Here is a 16658-nt window from a genome sequence, read left to right on the forward strand (position 1 = left end):
TTATATTCTCTCCTTTCCAGCACTCATTTCAGATTGTCTGGTTTTTTTTTTTTTTTTTTTGTTAGCTGTGTTGTTCACAATTTCTTTCATTTAGGGACGGTGAATGCCACCTTCTAAGTGGCGCTTTCACTCCTATTGAGGAATGAAAGGAGAAGTGATGGAACCTTCACATTTTCATCACATTTTACAGTGTACAAGTGTCTTCGCATTCCTTTAGCCAGGCTTCACAAAAGTCCTAGATATTGTCGGAGGTCACCCTGAACAGGAGCTATGCGCACATCTTTTGAGTCTTGAGTAAAGAGGTACTGAACTGGCATTGCACCCACTGTGATGCATGTGGACTTACCTCTGCTCAGCCAGGTGAGGTCCAGCTCTGGGATTGGGCATCACCCTATGAGGCTGATTTACACCCACCTGTTTGTTGTAATACTACCCTTTTCCTTTTCTGGATGGAACATTCCATCAAATGCCCCCCCCCCCAATAAATTGGGCTTCAGAACATGCTCCCGCACATTCTCCCACCTGCCTCCCGTGATTTTCTCTTGCCTGCCTCGTGGGAGCTTACATCTGAAGTGGAGAAGTCTTCTTGAACGGCCCATGAAAAAGGTACGTTTTGTGTGTGTCACCCAACTGACCCCGGTTCAGTAGCCTGCACTGGACGGGGGTTGGGGGTTACACAGTTGGCACCTGAACAGGGACAGCTCGGCGAGAATTTGGAGGGTTTGGCTTTGGTTAAGCATGCTTAGAATTTCAGAGTAGTGGGTTGGTTTGCAAAAGAAAAAGAGATTGCAGCCAGAAAGTAAGGGGACAATAATCAGTAACATGGGGAATCCTTCGTCTTCGGAAAAGGCATTCTATTTTGCAATCCTGTAAACCATAATGAGAGGTAGAGGAAAAGAAATCAAAAGAGCCCAGATCAAAACATGTTTGGGTTTGCATTTATGTGAAAAAAAGGGCCAAAACAAGGACTTGTTACAGGTAATTTACTCCGAAGTCCATGTTAGAAACCTGTATTAGAAAATGAGATAGGAAAGGAGAAGAGGCTGCCTAAGTTGCCTTTGTAGGCAACCATCTAGGTTCCTCCTCTGACCACATGAAAGAAAGCATTCCATAATTTCCTATCTGAAAAACATTGTGCTGGGACATTTCTGCTTGGCCTTATTCCTGCTGGTTATGAGTTCTCATGGGATGTTACCCTTGAAATTCCCCAACACATTTGCTTGCAAGTTGGGGACCTTACCACATAGAAACAGGACTAAGAGCAGAAACATGGAGAGAGGTGTGGTGCAGGGTGGAGAAGGGATGCTGTTGGAATGAGCTCAGCTCACATGGAACTGCCCACCACAGCAGCAACCAAAAGTGGAGGTGCACAGAGATGTGACAGCACAACAGCACCTACTTCAGCCCACCCCTCATACGATGCAGATCCACTTATGTTCACTTTAAATCCACTCTGGACAGCTTGAGGGAGAGGCCACTTGTAGTTTCTAGAAAACACAACATGGAGAAGTGTAGAGGTTCAGTGGAACTAGCTGGTTCCCATTGTTGATCATGATCACATTTTTCTACATGTGTCTTCCACCATACTTTCTAGAACTTCCTCATTCTTGGCCATTGCTTTAGGCTGTACTCTAAGCTGCTTTCTGGTAAACTTATCCACACCTTCACTCTGGAAGTCTCAGAGACTTGATTGCAGAGAGAACTGAGTTACTTCTGTGAATTCTCTGCCTAATATATGGCAGTAACCCCAGCCTTCAGGATTACAGGGATGACCAATATTATAACTCCTTTCTCTGCTGCCGTGACACCACTGTGGAAATCCCAAAGTGACTAAGTGACAGACACTGTTAGATTTCATAGAAAATTTCCTGTATGCCCCTGTCTACCTAATCTTCAGATTCAGGACCTCTAATACATCAGGTCCTAAAGGTGCAGAGACCTAAAGCATAAATTCTGCAACTGAGTTTATGGAAATGATGCAGCACCTGCTGCTGCCAGCTCAAGCAACAGGAGTGGCCCTCAGTAGATCTACCTTGGCACCAATTCCAGGAATTGTAGGATCCATTGGCAACCTCCAGCCTCCATTCCTGCCCCCTTGACAATTCTCTTCTAAAGCTCATTGAACATACACTGGAGTCAGCAAAAGACATTTAAAAAATCAGCATTACTACTTTCAAATGTATATAAATGCAATAGATTCTAATAAATTTGAGATCTAAGGTGCATGAGAATGGCTTCAAAGACAGAGAAAGTGGTACATGTACTTCCTCTTTAACATCTCTCCAAATTACCCACTTTTTCTTCCCTTCCTCCCAACCTTTCATAGCAGCAGTCTTCTTGCAGTCTTAAGCAGTATCCCAAGGGAAATAACTGGAGAATAAATATCAACTGACATTTCATTTATTCCCACATAATAGATTGGTTCCTTCTATTATATATTAGTTCTGACATCCAAGGAAATAAAAATAAATTACATATGTATACATACATGTTCTTAAGTAAATTTCTATAAACTAATATTTTATCTTTCAGCTTATGAAAAATAATTCACATTTTGTTAAAGTTCCTTCACTTAGAAGGCAACAAAATTATAATTATATTGTGTGTTTGTTGCCACAATAAAAAGTACATTAAAAGGCAATTATAGTGCAAAGAATAAATAAAATATGATCTATTTTATTATTAATTTTAAAAGAAGATATTGATAATTTGGGTTGTTTTTAATCTGGCAGGTGTATATTGTGTATAAATATGGATATATATTCCTCTCTGTGTATTGAAATGTGTATGTAGAGAACTGTAACATACAGATACAGAAAAATTCTACCAAAAATAAAAAAAATTAATGACTTTGATATCTACATAATAATCTGGTAAAACAAATGTTATAAGATGCATTAGTCAAGTGTTATAAAAAGAAATAACATTATTTAAAGTAAAGATAAACATCAACAGCCATGTCCCTATTTTGACATTGCAGCAATGTGGCAAGGTACCCAGTGATGGCTAAATGATGCTCCAAAACACCACAGTCGCAGGGTTCTACATCTGGCGATTTCTTAGATCCCTTCATTCCTGTATTTTCTTCTGAAAAGGGGAGCCAGACACATTGTGATGTCCTGAATTGGCTCCCAGAACAATAAAAGAATATTAATAAAAAAATGGTGGAATCTGAAACAGTTATGCAGTTTGATCAACAAGGATGTTCCAAGGTTCATTTCTGACCTTTGGTGAAGCTTGGAATATAAAATGTTAACATGGGAATCTGGGAAAAGGACACATGTGGAAATTTCCACACTATCTTTGCAGCTTTTCTGTAAATATAAAATTATTTAAATATTAAAAGTTTATTAAAAGTGGACGAGAGACTTAAGAATGTACCTGTGCACAAAAAAGAATCAAACAAACTAGTAACTCACAAACCTGAGCAGCAGTGATGTTCTGCTAACAAGAGAGGGGAACATAGGAAGAGGATGCAGTGACTGGGAAGGTGCATGTGGGGTTTTCTGTGCTGGTCACATTCTAATTCTTGGCCTGAACTAGTGGCTGCCACATGTGCCTTATTTTGATGCTAACTCAATGAATTGTACTTTTTGTTACATTGCCCTTCAATAAAAGAGAAGTTTTAAAGACAAACTTACAGTACTGGTAAATAGTTTTCTACTACAGGTAAAGAATTAAAGGAGAATACAGAAATACAGAATACAGATCTTGTGTAGATCTCCAAGTTATTAAACCATAATCATAACATTTTCAGAGCTGAAAGAACATTGGAAAAGGTCACAATCAGCCCTGACAATTCTTCATGGAGGCACCTCTGCAGGTGCTCCTATAGTGGGAGAGGCAGGACCTGACATTTGTGTCTTAGCAAAGCTCTCAAGAGATTCTGATGCAGCCAGATTATATACCACTGAGACATGCAAGGTGGTAAAGTGAATTTTCAGAGCCAGAATGTCCCAGAAATGGCACAAGAACCTCATCCCCAGACCCTGGCCCTCAATTAGACCTGCAGCCCAAGGGTTCCAGTTAAGACCCCTAAACCTTTACAATTCCACTAGAGAATATCTGTAAGTTCAACACCTTCAATTACCTTATCCAAGACGTGATTTTTTATCATCATGGATTTTTTTTCATTCCAGAAAAAGCACTGATTTTCCAGAGTAATTCAGGTTTCATACTTCTCATACAACATTTACACATTTTATTTATTTAGTGGTAGATCATATTTAATGGTAGTTTTTACAGATTATTAAAACTGGAGGGCTACTAACCTGCCTACTCATTTTGTGCATGGGGAACCTGATGCCAGAGATAATGGAAAGTTGTTATGAGTTTCTAGAGACAAGTTCTCTTTTTTCAGGTCAATAAATTAGCCTGAATTCTTCCTAATGCTTATATTCTGGTGAGATAAATTGATACAATATGAAATATCATTAGATTTTGGGTTTTGTTCTTTGATGCATAATTCAGTTTGTTGTTGTTTTTTGATTTTCTGTTGAAAATAATTGTTCCTGATCAACAGTGTGATGGAACTGAACAAAAGACAAAAAAAAAAAATACTTAAAGTAAATTAGGGTGCTTTTTAAATGTGAAAGTAATTCGCAGTAAATGAAAGTGAAATTTAAGAATTTCTTTTAAGGTATAACATTCTTAGGTAAGCAATTATGAGAAAGATAAATATCAGAATGTCCAAAGCCACATGATTCCTCCACAAGCCCCAAGGTGAGAGATCCATGTCCTGCATTAACAAGAATTCTTCACCAGAACATCTGAAATTAAGCAGAAAATATAACTTTATTCCTAGCATCTGTGAAGTTTTGGTCAATTTATTTGCTTTTCCTTAAAGAAAACTATGGACTAACAATATCTTCAAAATTATCTCTTCACATACAATAGCTATCAGTCATGGAATGCAGACATGTAACTTGATACTATGCTAAGCAACTTGCATATAATATCTTACTTAATCCTTAAAATGTATAGCTATCATATTCATTTAAGAGGAGGGGAAGTAGGCTTAATGAGCTCAGCCAAGTTTACAGTCACAGCCCAAGGGACTTGCTGAATCTCATTGCAGAAAAAGGAAAATCCTTATGACATCGGACACAAACTTACATTACATAGCCAGGACAGTGATTGCCATTTGTTATATTGAGTGTTGGACAGAAGTTTCTTCCCAAAAACTCATTATGCTGCAAAGCCTATATAACATAAAAAGCAAGGCATGATGGTTTTAAATTTCAAAAACTTTTCGAAGAATTGTCACAATTGAATCCTCAAGTGTAGTCTTTATAGTAATTTTTTATTTGTTCTTTTTAGATATACATGGCAGTAGACTGAATTTTGGCATATTATACATACACAGAGTACAGCTTATTCTAATTAGGAGCCTATTCTTATGGCTGTACATGATCAGAGTTACCCTGGTCATATATTCAAATACAAAGCTAGGAAAGTTATGAACAATTAATTCTACTGTCCTTTCTATTACTGTCTTCGGTCTCTTCTCTTCATTTCCATTTGTCTATTCCAATCGACTTCTATTCTTCACCCCTATTGTCTCTAATAGGGGCTTAGTATCTGCATATTGAACAGAACATTTGGCCTTTGCTTTTCTGGGGTTAGTTTATTAAACTTACTATGATATTTAAAGACAAACCAAGTTTCATATTTGCAGTCTGTCACAACAAAGTGACTGAAGTTGTTAATCAAGAGGTCCAGAGTTGGGATGTTGTTTCCAATTAGCCAAGAAGGAAGAACTCTTGCTAGATAACCTCATAGCCCCTCCCTCCTGCTCTCTCTGTGTCATCATACAACCTTATAATTTTAATGATACATTGTTGTTCATTAAGCACTGAAGACTTATTATAATGACATTTCCTGTTCTTTTCATTAAAACCACTTATAATGATAGGTAATAGACTCTTGGTTACACTGTATTAAGGCACCATTTTTTTTTTTTAGTTGATTAACTTGCTAAACAGGGTTGAGTGTTACATAGCCTTTGTTTCTTTTATAATTTCCCTTTCAACATGATCTATGTATTCTAGTCTCCCATATTCTCACTTCCTTATTGAATAGAAACAATGTTTTGCATCAGTCAATCTTTCTGCTTTACTATGAGATTTATTCTCCCCACCCTTTCTCACCCTCAAACAACAGGATGACAGAAGGAAAACCCCAGATGACTCCCTGATCTTGTGGTAATGAAGGCTATTAGAGATTCCCCATCCATTTCTCTTGAAAAAAAAATTCTTGGGTGGGAGATGATCCTAAGTCAAACCAGGGAAGATAAAATGGGTAGGTTTTATTTTCTCTGTTCCCATCTTGGAGACACACTCACAAGGGCAGAAAAGGACAGCTTACCATAAAGCCATAATAAGGAATGCTGAAGAAGTGAACCCATGAGAATTGAGTTATCCTGGTTCCAAAATACAATGACAGACCCAAAAGAATCTACACAGAGAAAAAGTATGAATTAGAACAGTCCAAGGATTTCAAGAAGAATTGTAAGAAGATGCTTTCTAAGAACTCTACAATCTTCTCAACATTTCTGCTAGGAACAACTCTTGAAAATTTTGCACTTATTCTACACATTAACCTTCCTTTGCATGTTCAAACCTCTGCATGACTAAGGCTGTTGATAGTTTTAAGTTAAGGAAAATATACTATAAATATACTATAAAATAGGATTCTTAAGTTTCTTAAACTACTTTATAATTATACTATGTCAATTCTTTGTCCTCAACTTCCTCTGCAACTGTATATAATGAAAGATTAAGAAGTATACTTGTCTCTTGGTATCTAAAGGGCCCAGGTTCAGGACCCACGCATAGAGATATCCAAATCTATATATGCTCAAGTCCCTTTATTTTTAAATAGCATAATGCTTGCATGTAATCCCAAGTAAATTGTTTATACTTTAAATATATGTATCCTTCATATTTTAAATCACCTCCACATTTATCATAATATGTAATAGCATAGAAATGCTATGTGTGTAGATTTTACCATATACATATAGCCATATATACTAAGTAGCTTAGGGAATAATGAGTAAAAAATAGGAAAAATTGTACATATTTAGTACACACACAATTCTTGTTTTGTAAGTTTTCTGTTTGTGGTTGATTGCATCTTAGAATGCAGAATTCATGTACTATGGGCCTTATTGTGCTCACTATTCTAATTATATCCCTACATTGTGTTGCCCCTAATAATCCTGAAAATCTAGAAACATATACAAGAACATTCCTGAGCATCACATACCCCTCTCTACTCCCATATGTTAATAAGTGTTGTTATTTACAGTGTTTGCATTTTGTATTCATGATGTTAATATTAAATTGGGCTTCAGAATTGCAGGCTTCAGGTTTCCCAAAGGCTAGAACTGATAAACTAAATAATGCGGTGTAGTGCACCAGAAAAATGTGGTAAATGTCTCCATTTAATGCTAGAAAAAAGCAGTATAGCAATGCTGACTCAGGAAGGAACGTTGGAGATGAATGAGAGGAAAGGCTGAGTTCCACCTCACTCTTGTCCTAACTGGTGTGAGGTGTGTGGGGATATGCACACCAATGAGCGTGCTGGTGTGCCTGCAAACATCAGACTTGACCTAACAAGTGTCTGGTGGACAATATGGACTCTCTGAATAAAATGCAATTTTATGACTGGCTTTTAAAATTCTACATGGAGACTTTTAAATAAAAAATCAAAGTATCAATAAATCAAACAAAACATCTTTTTTTTTTAGATTGAAGTACATTTCCTTTACAGTAGATGAAATATAAACAACACTTATCACTTCTCATTAATTATTCATTGATAGTTGCCGAATTCGGAAACAGAGAACTAAACTTTGGCAAGAGTATGTGCTAAGCCATGCTTGAATGGTTCTGCCAAAATGAACCCTAATATTATGAATAATTATAACTCAATAATAAGAAGTGTTTAATAAAGAGTATGTGCTTTGTAAGTGTCATTGGAAGACATCACTTTCTATTGTAGTTTGAGCATGTCTCTATAGCTGATGTTGTAGTGGATGGAATGTGGACATTTATTCTATTCATCTGTTGATTCATTTATGTTTGTGCTAATTTTGAGAGCATAAATTATAAAGATTTAGTAACCTATATTTTTATAATAAAAAGATGAAAGAAAAATATATTAATGTAAGAGATCCTCAGGATCCAGGACAATGGGGACCTAAAACTATGGATTTTAGAATTTCCAATAATTTTAAAATATTTTCAAAATGCAAGAAGCATTGGAACTAGACTGTCGTTACACTTCTCATGGAGCTTCACTTTCACTTTGGGGGGTAGTGAATCCAACCAAACCTCTGCTGCTTATACAGCCGGCAGTTCTCTAACACCAGCATGAAAGGCAGGCAGAGAGCTGTGTGTTTGTGAGGGAATCAGCTAATTTTTCTGTTTTTTGAAGTTCCAATTTATCAAGATTTCATAATATGTCACCAAAAAGTCTCTATTAAAAGATCATTAGTAAGAACATGGTGCCTAAGTTAAGTAACTAGAAACCAGCAAAAGAGACGAGATAACACTCCTTAGGAAAGTGTTATCTTCTCTAATGTAAACTATATTTCAGTCTGTGGCCTCCTGAAAGAGTCCCACCTACCAAATCCCCAAATATGGATTTACATGACAGGAAGGTGAAGAAGAAACAAGGGTGAAAATACATCTCAGAGAAGCACTGTACACACTCACCATCAGAAGTGTAAAATAAAAGTCCACGATACGATTTACAGTATTTCCATCAGTGTGTCCTGCTACTATGGTCAGGGTCATGGAAATGGATGAAAAAGCCACCGCCAAGAGGGTTAAGAACATGATGAAGAAAGTCTCTACTGTTGGCTTGGATCCTTAAAAAAAGAAGGGATTAGTCCAATGTAGCTCCCTGTGTATTAGGGAATATTTATTGTGCCAATATCAGTATAACATTGAGAAAACAGTACTAGCAGAACAAAAAAGTCACCCACTATTCCAAACAATTTTATTGTTTCTGTCACATAACTGAGAGGATGTATTTTCAGATTTAAGTCCTTATAGACAAATTGCCACATGGTTCTATGGTTCAGAATAGGACTCTTAAGTTTCTTAAACTACTTTATAATTATCATGAGTTAATGTTCTGTGTCACATGATCTGAGGATTTGGGAACGGCTACAAGAACACTGATGAGGAATCTAGGACTCTAGATCTCGTGCCTAATTCTTATGCCATAAGTATTATTTGTAAAATGGAAGGTTGTAAACTCCATTATTGGTTCAAATTCTATAATGTGTTGTCAAAGAAATTTCTGATGTGTGTGAATGTGTGTGTGCGGGGGCGAGTATTTATCTATAAAACATATATAAATGATAATTCAATAAGTCTGGGGTGAAGCCAGAGCATAATGCACAAATGGTATTGTCTACTTCGTCAAACAAGTAATTTCATTAAATCAATAAACCCCCAAGTTACCATCTTCCTCTCATTTGAAAAGTGAGCAGGGAGAGAATATATGTGTATGAAGATTTTTTTTTGTGTGTGCATCTCTATGTGTCTCTATAGAAACTATAGATGTTACTGGCTATTTATATTTCATATCTATATTGAGATACATGTAGAGAGAGAAAAACAATAGAAAAAGACAATAAATATTCCAGCTCCTCTAACACAGTTTCAAATACTTTAAAAAAGTCAGTCTATGTTTGTATAAGACAAACAGCATCTGTATTGTTTTATAGGTGGCAACAGGTAAATTATAGTTTTATAAGTAGTTTTAAAAGTTCATTTAGAAAGTCTAGAAAAGCATGTACATTCTAACTCGCTATTTTAGAGAGGATACAGTAGATGTGTACTTTCTCCCTTATAGCTTGTTTTTAGTTTTGGGATCCCAAAACATGTTTGCAAATAGAAGTTAACTTCTCCACATAACCAAGAGTAAAGACATCATCTTTGTCTTGTTACTTACCAACCATGAAGTATAGTGTACAAATAAATACAAAACTTGTCAACAACATCTCGAGTAGTAAATCAGACAAAAGACTTCCAAAGAAATAAGACGACACTCTGTAATACCCACAGGAGGACTCATGTCTATAGAATACAAATATATACCAACACGCCAGGTTAGTTTACAAAGGCAGAGCCCAGAGGAGAGGCTGCTGTGCAGACTCTTGCTGCCACCAGGTCTAACCCTGCAGCTGCCCACAAGCCCTGGGCTGATTTCCCAGGCCCTTCCCCCATCAGGTGCAGCCCCCCTGGGGCATCAGCACCTCTCCTGCTGCTGCCCACTCTGGCCCCATATAACCCTTCCAGCAATGCAGAGTCTGCATCTCCTCACTCTCCTCAGAGACTCTGCTTTCCCTCTGAGGCTGGCTCTGCTGGAAGAAAGGACTAATCTCAGTGGTACAAGGGACTATCTTCTCCTCACTTTGCAATGTGAAGGTGATGTTGTTACCCTCCAAGCCTCCAATGTAGCTGAAGATCCCCCAAACTCTTTTCAATTCCATTCTCATGTTAAAACATGAAAATGATTTCCTTCTCTAGTGATCATGCTTTCCAACAATACATCCTTATTAGATACCAAATCTTAATCTTTGTTATTCCAAACACTTCTCTTTCCAAATTCCAAACTGTTTCATCCGTGTCTTCATTCCTTTCCTTTCTGATGATTCCTGTCCTGGGCATGTGGGCATGGGCAAGTCTTTAAACAGTACAAGAAATAAAACCATCCTGCTCTTTCCTGTAAGGCTGCCCTCTGGCTCTCTCCACTCTGTGACCCACTCAGGGCTGAGCTTGGCCATATACTTTGTTAACTTCATATCTCATCTCCAATTTGCTGCTAACGCAACACTTAAATGCCTACCAAATCCCCTGAATTTTTCTTGAGAGGGTCCTTATGACGTATTACTTTTTGTTTTTTAAGAGAGAGAGAGAGAGAGAGAGAGAGAGAGAGAGAGAGAGAGAGAGAGAATTTTAATGTTTATTTTTTAGTTTTTGGCGGACACAACATCTTTGTTTGTATGTGGTGCTGAGGATCGAACCCGGGCCACACGCACGCCAGGTGAGCGCGCTACCTCTTGAGCCACATCCCCAGCCCTGACGTATTACTTTTTAAAAACAAAAGACATGTTTTACTCTCTTTACTCCTCACTTTCTCTGCAGAATTGGGATTAGTCGACCACACCTCATCCTTGACATTTCTCTGGGTAGCAGCCCTCACATGCTCTTGATTTTCCACTCCATTTAAGGCTGCTTTTCTCAGTTAATATTGGTAATCCTTATATATACTTCAAAAATTTGTGTTGTTCATGATAAATATATTCAATTTAAATTTCAATTTAGATAATAAGGAATGGAATAGTAATTAAAAGGAAAGAAATTTTTCAGTAATCCCCATTATCAAATCCCTGGCCCCGTATAGGATGGAAACAGTTTGCCCACCAGCCAACAATGCTCTTTCTCTGAATAGAGGCCAACTCACACAAATCGCTTCTTCTGGAGCACAAAGTGCTGCACTGTCCATTTGCTGAAGCCACACTGGTAGGCCATTAGGTAGAAGAGCATCAGTGCTCTGTCAGGAGAGAATGGGAATAAAAGCAGCTCAGTCAAGTCACACTGTTAGGTTGGTTTCTTCCCACAGAACTCCTTCCAGAGTAGAACTCTTCTGGTTTAAACAGACAGGAAAGCATCACCTCATCAGGTCTCTCCCTGTGTGTTCTCGGTGGGACCCTAGTTATACCACATTATAGCACATATTGAAATTTCTGTGTGGTTTGCTGTGCACTGACTTGTATTCACTAATTTTTTTTAAAATTTATGTTAAAGAAATAACCCCGAAGGCCATGGTACTAGGAAGTATGTCCTTAGGAGAGTATAAGGTTTAGCTGAAGTTATGAGGGTGGAGCCCCTGTGATGTGATTGGTGCCCTTGTAAGAGGAAGGAACAGCAACACTCTGTACTATGAGAAATGCGGAGGGAAGGAGCCCTCTACAGTCAGGGAGGGACCCTCACAGCAGTTTGACCTGCTGGAAGAGGCCTCTGACCCCAGACTTCCAGACTGTACAATTGAAACAAAATGAAGGTTTCTCATGTAAGTCACTGAGTCTATGATGCTTTGCTATTACAGTCTGAGCTAACACTTAGATCAGAAAAATACTCTCATCTTCAGTTTAACTCACAAAAATGCTGAGTATAATTCCTAATATATGAAGAGAAACATTAAGTGAAATAAAGCTCCAAAGGGTTAAGGTATTCAATTACCCAATTTGGTTTTAAAGTGAAGTAACAAGAGAATAGGGCACGTGGAGGAAAATGCCAGAGAGTGGAGGACACCCACACAGGACATCAGAAAGCCTGAACACTATCCTTGAGGTGGGTAGCCTATGGAGTTTCCAAAGTGATAAAAATGACATCAAACTGATGCTTATTCATAATGAAAATGAATTCAATCAACTGTATGAAGAGTATTAATATGTACATCTCTGTAAAATAATTGAGGGTTAGCAAGCAAAGTGTCCAGTTAATTTAAGCTTCAACAGAAATAAGGATTTCATGGGAGCTTGACAACATCCTTGAAACAGGGATGGGGTTCCCTGCCTAAGCAGACAACTAAACTGACAGGGAAGATAATGGTGTAAACATGTAAAGAGAGGATGTGTGCATCATTCAAAGGACTTAAAAACAAGGAGACTTTTTTTTTTTTTTTTTTGGTTACCAGGGGTTGAACTTCTAACTTTCATCATTTTTATGATGAAAATGTTTGAAATATATGCTCACTAATTTTGAATTGTACATTATTATTTGCTGCATTCACCACTCTGCTGAATATATCTCAAAGGAAAGCAAAACCTATCCTTCTTACCTTACTGAGAGTTGTAATTTTGACCTTCATCACATCATTTCCTGCATATTTTAATTTCTGTAACCCCCCATTGTACTGTTTTAAGAGTCCAATAGTGTCAGAATTTACATATAAGTGATGCCATGTGGTTCTTTTTTATCTCTTTGGATTATTTTACTTAAGCATAATGTTCTCTCCAATTTCATCCATGTTGTCAAAAATGGTAAAATTTTTTCCTGAGGCTGAACAGCATTCCCTTGGGCATACACCCATTTTCCTTATTCATTCCTCATCTGATGGACACTTGAATTGATTCCTGAATTGACTGTTGTGCACAGGGTTGCAATGAACACAGGGGTGCAGATTCCTCTTCAACTAACTGAATTAAAACATTTTGTGTAAATACACTGAAGTGGGATTACTAGATTTAAATATTTTTTTTAAAAAAAATACATCTTTTTCTTAATTTGTTTAGCTGTCATCACAACCCATTAAGGCTATGAATTCAAAGGAGCTCACAGTCTACACTGGATTCAAACCCAATTCCTTAGTTACACAGTTAGAAGACGTGCTATGACACCACTTGATTCCAAAGAAGAGTACTAAACCACTGGCCTTCACAGCAATTTTAAATGAAGGACTGATAATCATGTTCAAAGGAAGTTCTAACCACTTGGTTCCAGAGAGAAAGCGGAGACATCATTTTCTAATTGAAACAATCTATCATTAATCATCTGATCATTAAAGGAGAGTTAGATGAACCACACACAGTGGCCACTTTTACATAGTCCAAAATCTTCTAAAAATGTAGCAAACGACTTTCAAAAATGCAAATTCAAAAAGGTTAGTGTCCAATTTCTCCAGAAAACATTTGAAAAAACAACTATACTCCTGTATTTCTATGGATTTTTCTACCAAAACATGTGATGGTCAGCTTTTCACTTTTTTAACACTGCAGTTGATGACAGATTTCTCACTGCTTTTCCCACTGGCTTCCTGCTGCACAGTATACAAGGTTCATGGCTTCAAGACCCTGTGATTATGCTTGGCTTGGTTAAGAAATGGCATCTATGCAGGGTATAAATACTAACAGAGTTGTAAAAAAATCCAGAGATTTCTGCCTTTAGAAGGTAAAAAAGTGACTTAACTCTGGAAAACAGATGTAATAATTGTCTCTTCATAGGTAAACACCATCTACTTCAATAAATGGAAAATTCACTACACCTGAGTACAGAATTGAATTTTATGGTTATTCTTTCATTCAAAAGCAAACAACAATAAGTGTTGGCATGGATGTGGGGAAAGAGAAACACTCATACATTGCTGGTGGGACTGCAAAATGGTGCCACCAATATGGAAAGCAGTACGATGATTCCTTGGAAAACTGGGAATTAAACCGCATTTTTACCCAGCTATCCAACTCCTCAGTCTATACCCAGAGGACTTAAAAACAGCATACTACAGGGACATAGACACATCAATGTTTATAGTAGCACAATTCACAATAGCCAAATTGTGGAACCAACCCAGATGCCCTTCAGTAGATGAATGGATAAAGAAACTGTGGTATATATACACAATGGAATATTACTCAGCAATAAAAGAGAACAAAATCATGGCATTTGCAGGTAAAGAGATGGAGTTGGAGAATACAATGCTATGTGAAGTTAGTTAACCCTCCCCCCCCCCAAAAAAAACCAATTGTTGAATGTTTTTTCTGACATAAGGAAGCTGATTCATAGTGGGGTAGGGAGGGGGAGCATGGGAGGAATATACAAACTCTAGATACGGCAAAGGGGCGGGAGGGGAAGGGAGGAGACATGGGGGTAGAAATGATGGTGGAATGAGATGGATATCATTATCCAAAATACATGTATGAAGACACAAATGGAGTGAATATATTTTGTATAGAAGAAGAGATATGAAGAATTTGCCTATATATGTAATATGAATCGTACTGCATTTTGCTGTCATATAACAAATTAGAATAAAAAATTTAAAAAAATACAATTGGCCTATATCTGGGATTCATTTTAGATTTTCATTATGCATCTTGCTACTTAAAAGCAGAGGGCTTATTTAAAAAATGACATTTTTTTTTTCTTTTCCTTCTTTCCTTCCTTATCTGTGGGGAATCAAGAATAACATTCTTCCTGTCTCAGGCATGGTTAATTAACAAGAAGAATAAGAAAATCAGTGTCATTAAGATGTTCAGACCTGGGAACTGGTACCAACAGTTCTGACAAAAAGCTACCTCAAGCACCATGTGTACATTATGCATAGTTTTAAGAGGCACACATGAGTTTGTCCCAGAATTTTCCTTTAATAGCCCTTTGTTCTCCCTGTACAGAAGATAATAGCTCTGGAAATATTAGTCTACTATTTTATCATATAATAAAAAATAATAAATTAATATTTTTTCTTTTTCTCAAATCCTTCTCACCAGGTGTAGTGGCCCATGCCAAAATCCCAGTGACTCTAAAGGCCGAGGAAGGAGGACCACAAGTTTGAGACCAGCCTCAGCAACTTAAAAAGGGTCTAAGCAACCTAGTGATCCTCTGTTTCAAAATTTTAAAGAAATAAAAAATGGGAAGTGGTTAGGAATGTGACTCAGGGGTTAGGAGTCCCTGGGTTATATCCCCAGGACCACCTCCCCCCCGCAAAAACAAAAAAAAAACAAACAAAAAAAAAACCCCAACAACAAAATACCATCTCTTCATTATTTGAATTATCATCAGCTCCTCAGGCAAAACCCAAGCTCCACTGTTCTCAACAGTAAAATGGGGATGAGATCATTCACTCCTTTGGCCTTTGGGCTTTGGGAGGTGTAACAGCCATAATCATGAAGCATGGAGCCCAGTGCCTAGCGAGGAATGGTTCTCCATACATGAATTATGATGAGAATCCTGAGGTCTGAGACGTTGAGAATCTGTTTAGAACATGAGGGAGCTGTTGAAAATGTCATCAGGGGATGAGTTAAGGGCACATTATGACCGAAACTAGAAAGGATCATAACACTGACTAGAGTGCTTTGCATAGGAGAGTCAGGTACAACTCATTTCCATCCACATATCCTATACTCTCAAGTCACACAAATACAAAAATTGAGGAAACTGTCTCATTACCACCAAAGAAAACACATCAACTGAATCATTTCAAAATTAAAAACATCTTTGCATAAAGGCATTATGAACTCAGTGAAAAAGAAACCTACAGAATGGGATAAAATATATCTAAATTATATATCTGAAAAGGGATGAAAAACTCCTAAATATAAAGAACTTCAATCATCATCAATAACAAAACACCCAAAACCAAACAAAACAATTTCAAAATTGGCAAAGAACTTAAACCAAACATTTCTCCCAAGAGTCTGTGGATCTCTCTTTTTTAAAAAGAAAAAATAGTAAGTATTGGTGAGAATGTAAAAAATTTGGAACTCTGTGTGCTGTTGGTAAGAATGATACATGCAGTAGAAGAGACTTTGGCAGGTCTTGAAAAAATTAAAAAACTTACAACATGATCCAGAAATTCTACTGCTGGGTATCTGCTCCAAGATATGGTTGAAAGAAGGATTCAAGCAGGTGTGTGTATACCCATAGCAACATCATTCCAATAGCCAAAAGGTGTAAGCAACCCAGATTTTCAGCAGTAGATGAATGGATAAATAAAATATAGTTTATACTTATATACAATTTGATCTTAAAAGAGAAAGAAATTAAAACATGTTCTACAATTTAGGTGAAACTTGAGGACTTTATGCTCAGGAAATAAGGAAGTCATGAAAAGACAAGTATTATATGACTTCACAT

General features: G+C 37.2%; 1 protein-coding gene across 1 annotated transcript in view; it reads right to left on the bottom strand.

Annotated features, from left to right (window-relative positions):
- Positions 1–1324: 1324 nt before the first annotated feature.
- LOC143405699 (broad substrate specificity ATP-binding cassette transporter ABCG2-like) overlaps positions 1325–16658 on the bottom strand; it is a 46278-nt gene continuing 30944 nt past the window's right edge. Inside the window, exons 9-12 of the mRNA XM_077110149.1 lie at positions 12868–12942; positions 11488–11577; positions 5116–5201; positions 1325–1487 (exon numbers count right to left, since the gene is read on the bottom strand). Of these exons, the coding sequence (XP_076966264.1) occupies positions 1325–1487; positions 5116–5201; positions 11488–11577; positions 12868–12942 (414 nt within the window). The remainder of the gene's footprint in view (positions 1488–5115; positions 5202–11487; positions 11578–12867; positions 12943–16658) is intronic.

This window comes from Callospermophilus lateralis, chromosome 8, assembly GCF_048772815.1.
Source record: "Callospermophilus lateralis isolate mCalLat2 chromosome 8, mCalLat2.hap1, whole genome shotgun sequence".
Taxonomy (NCBI): domain Eukaryota; kingdom Metazoa; phylum Chordata; class Mammalia; order Rodentia; family Sciuridae; genus Callospermophilus; species Callospermophilus lateralis.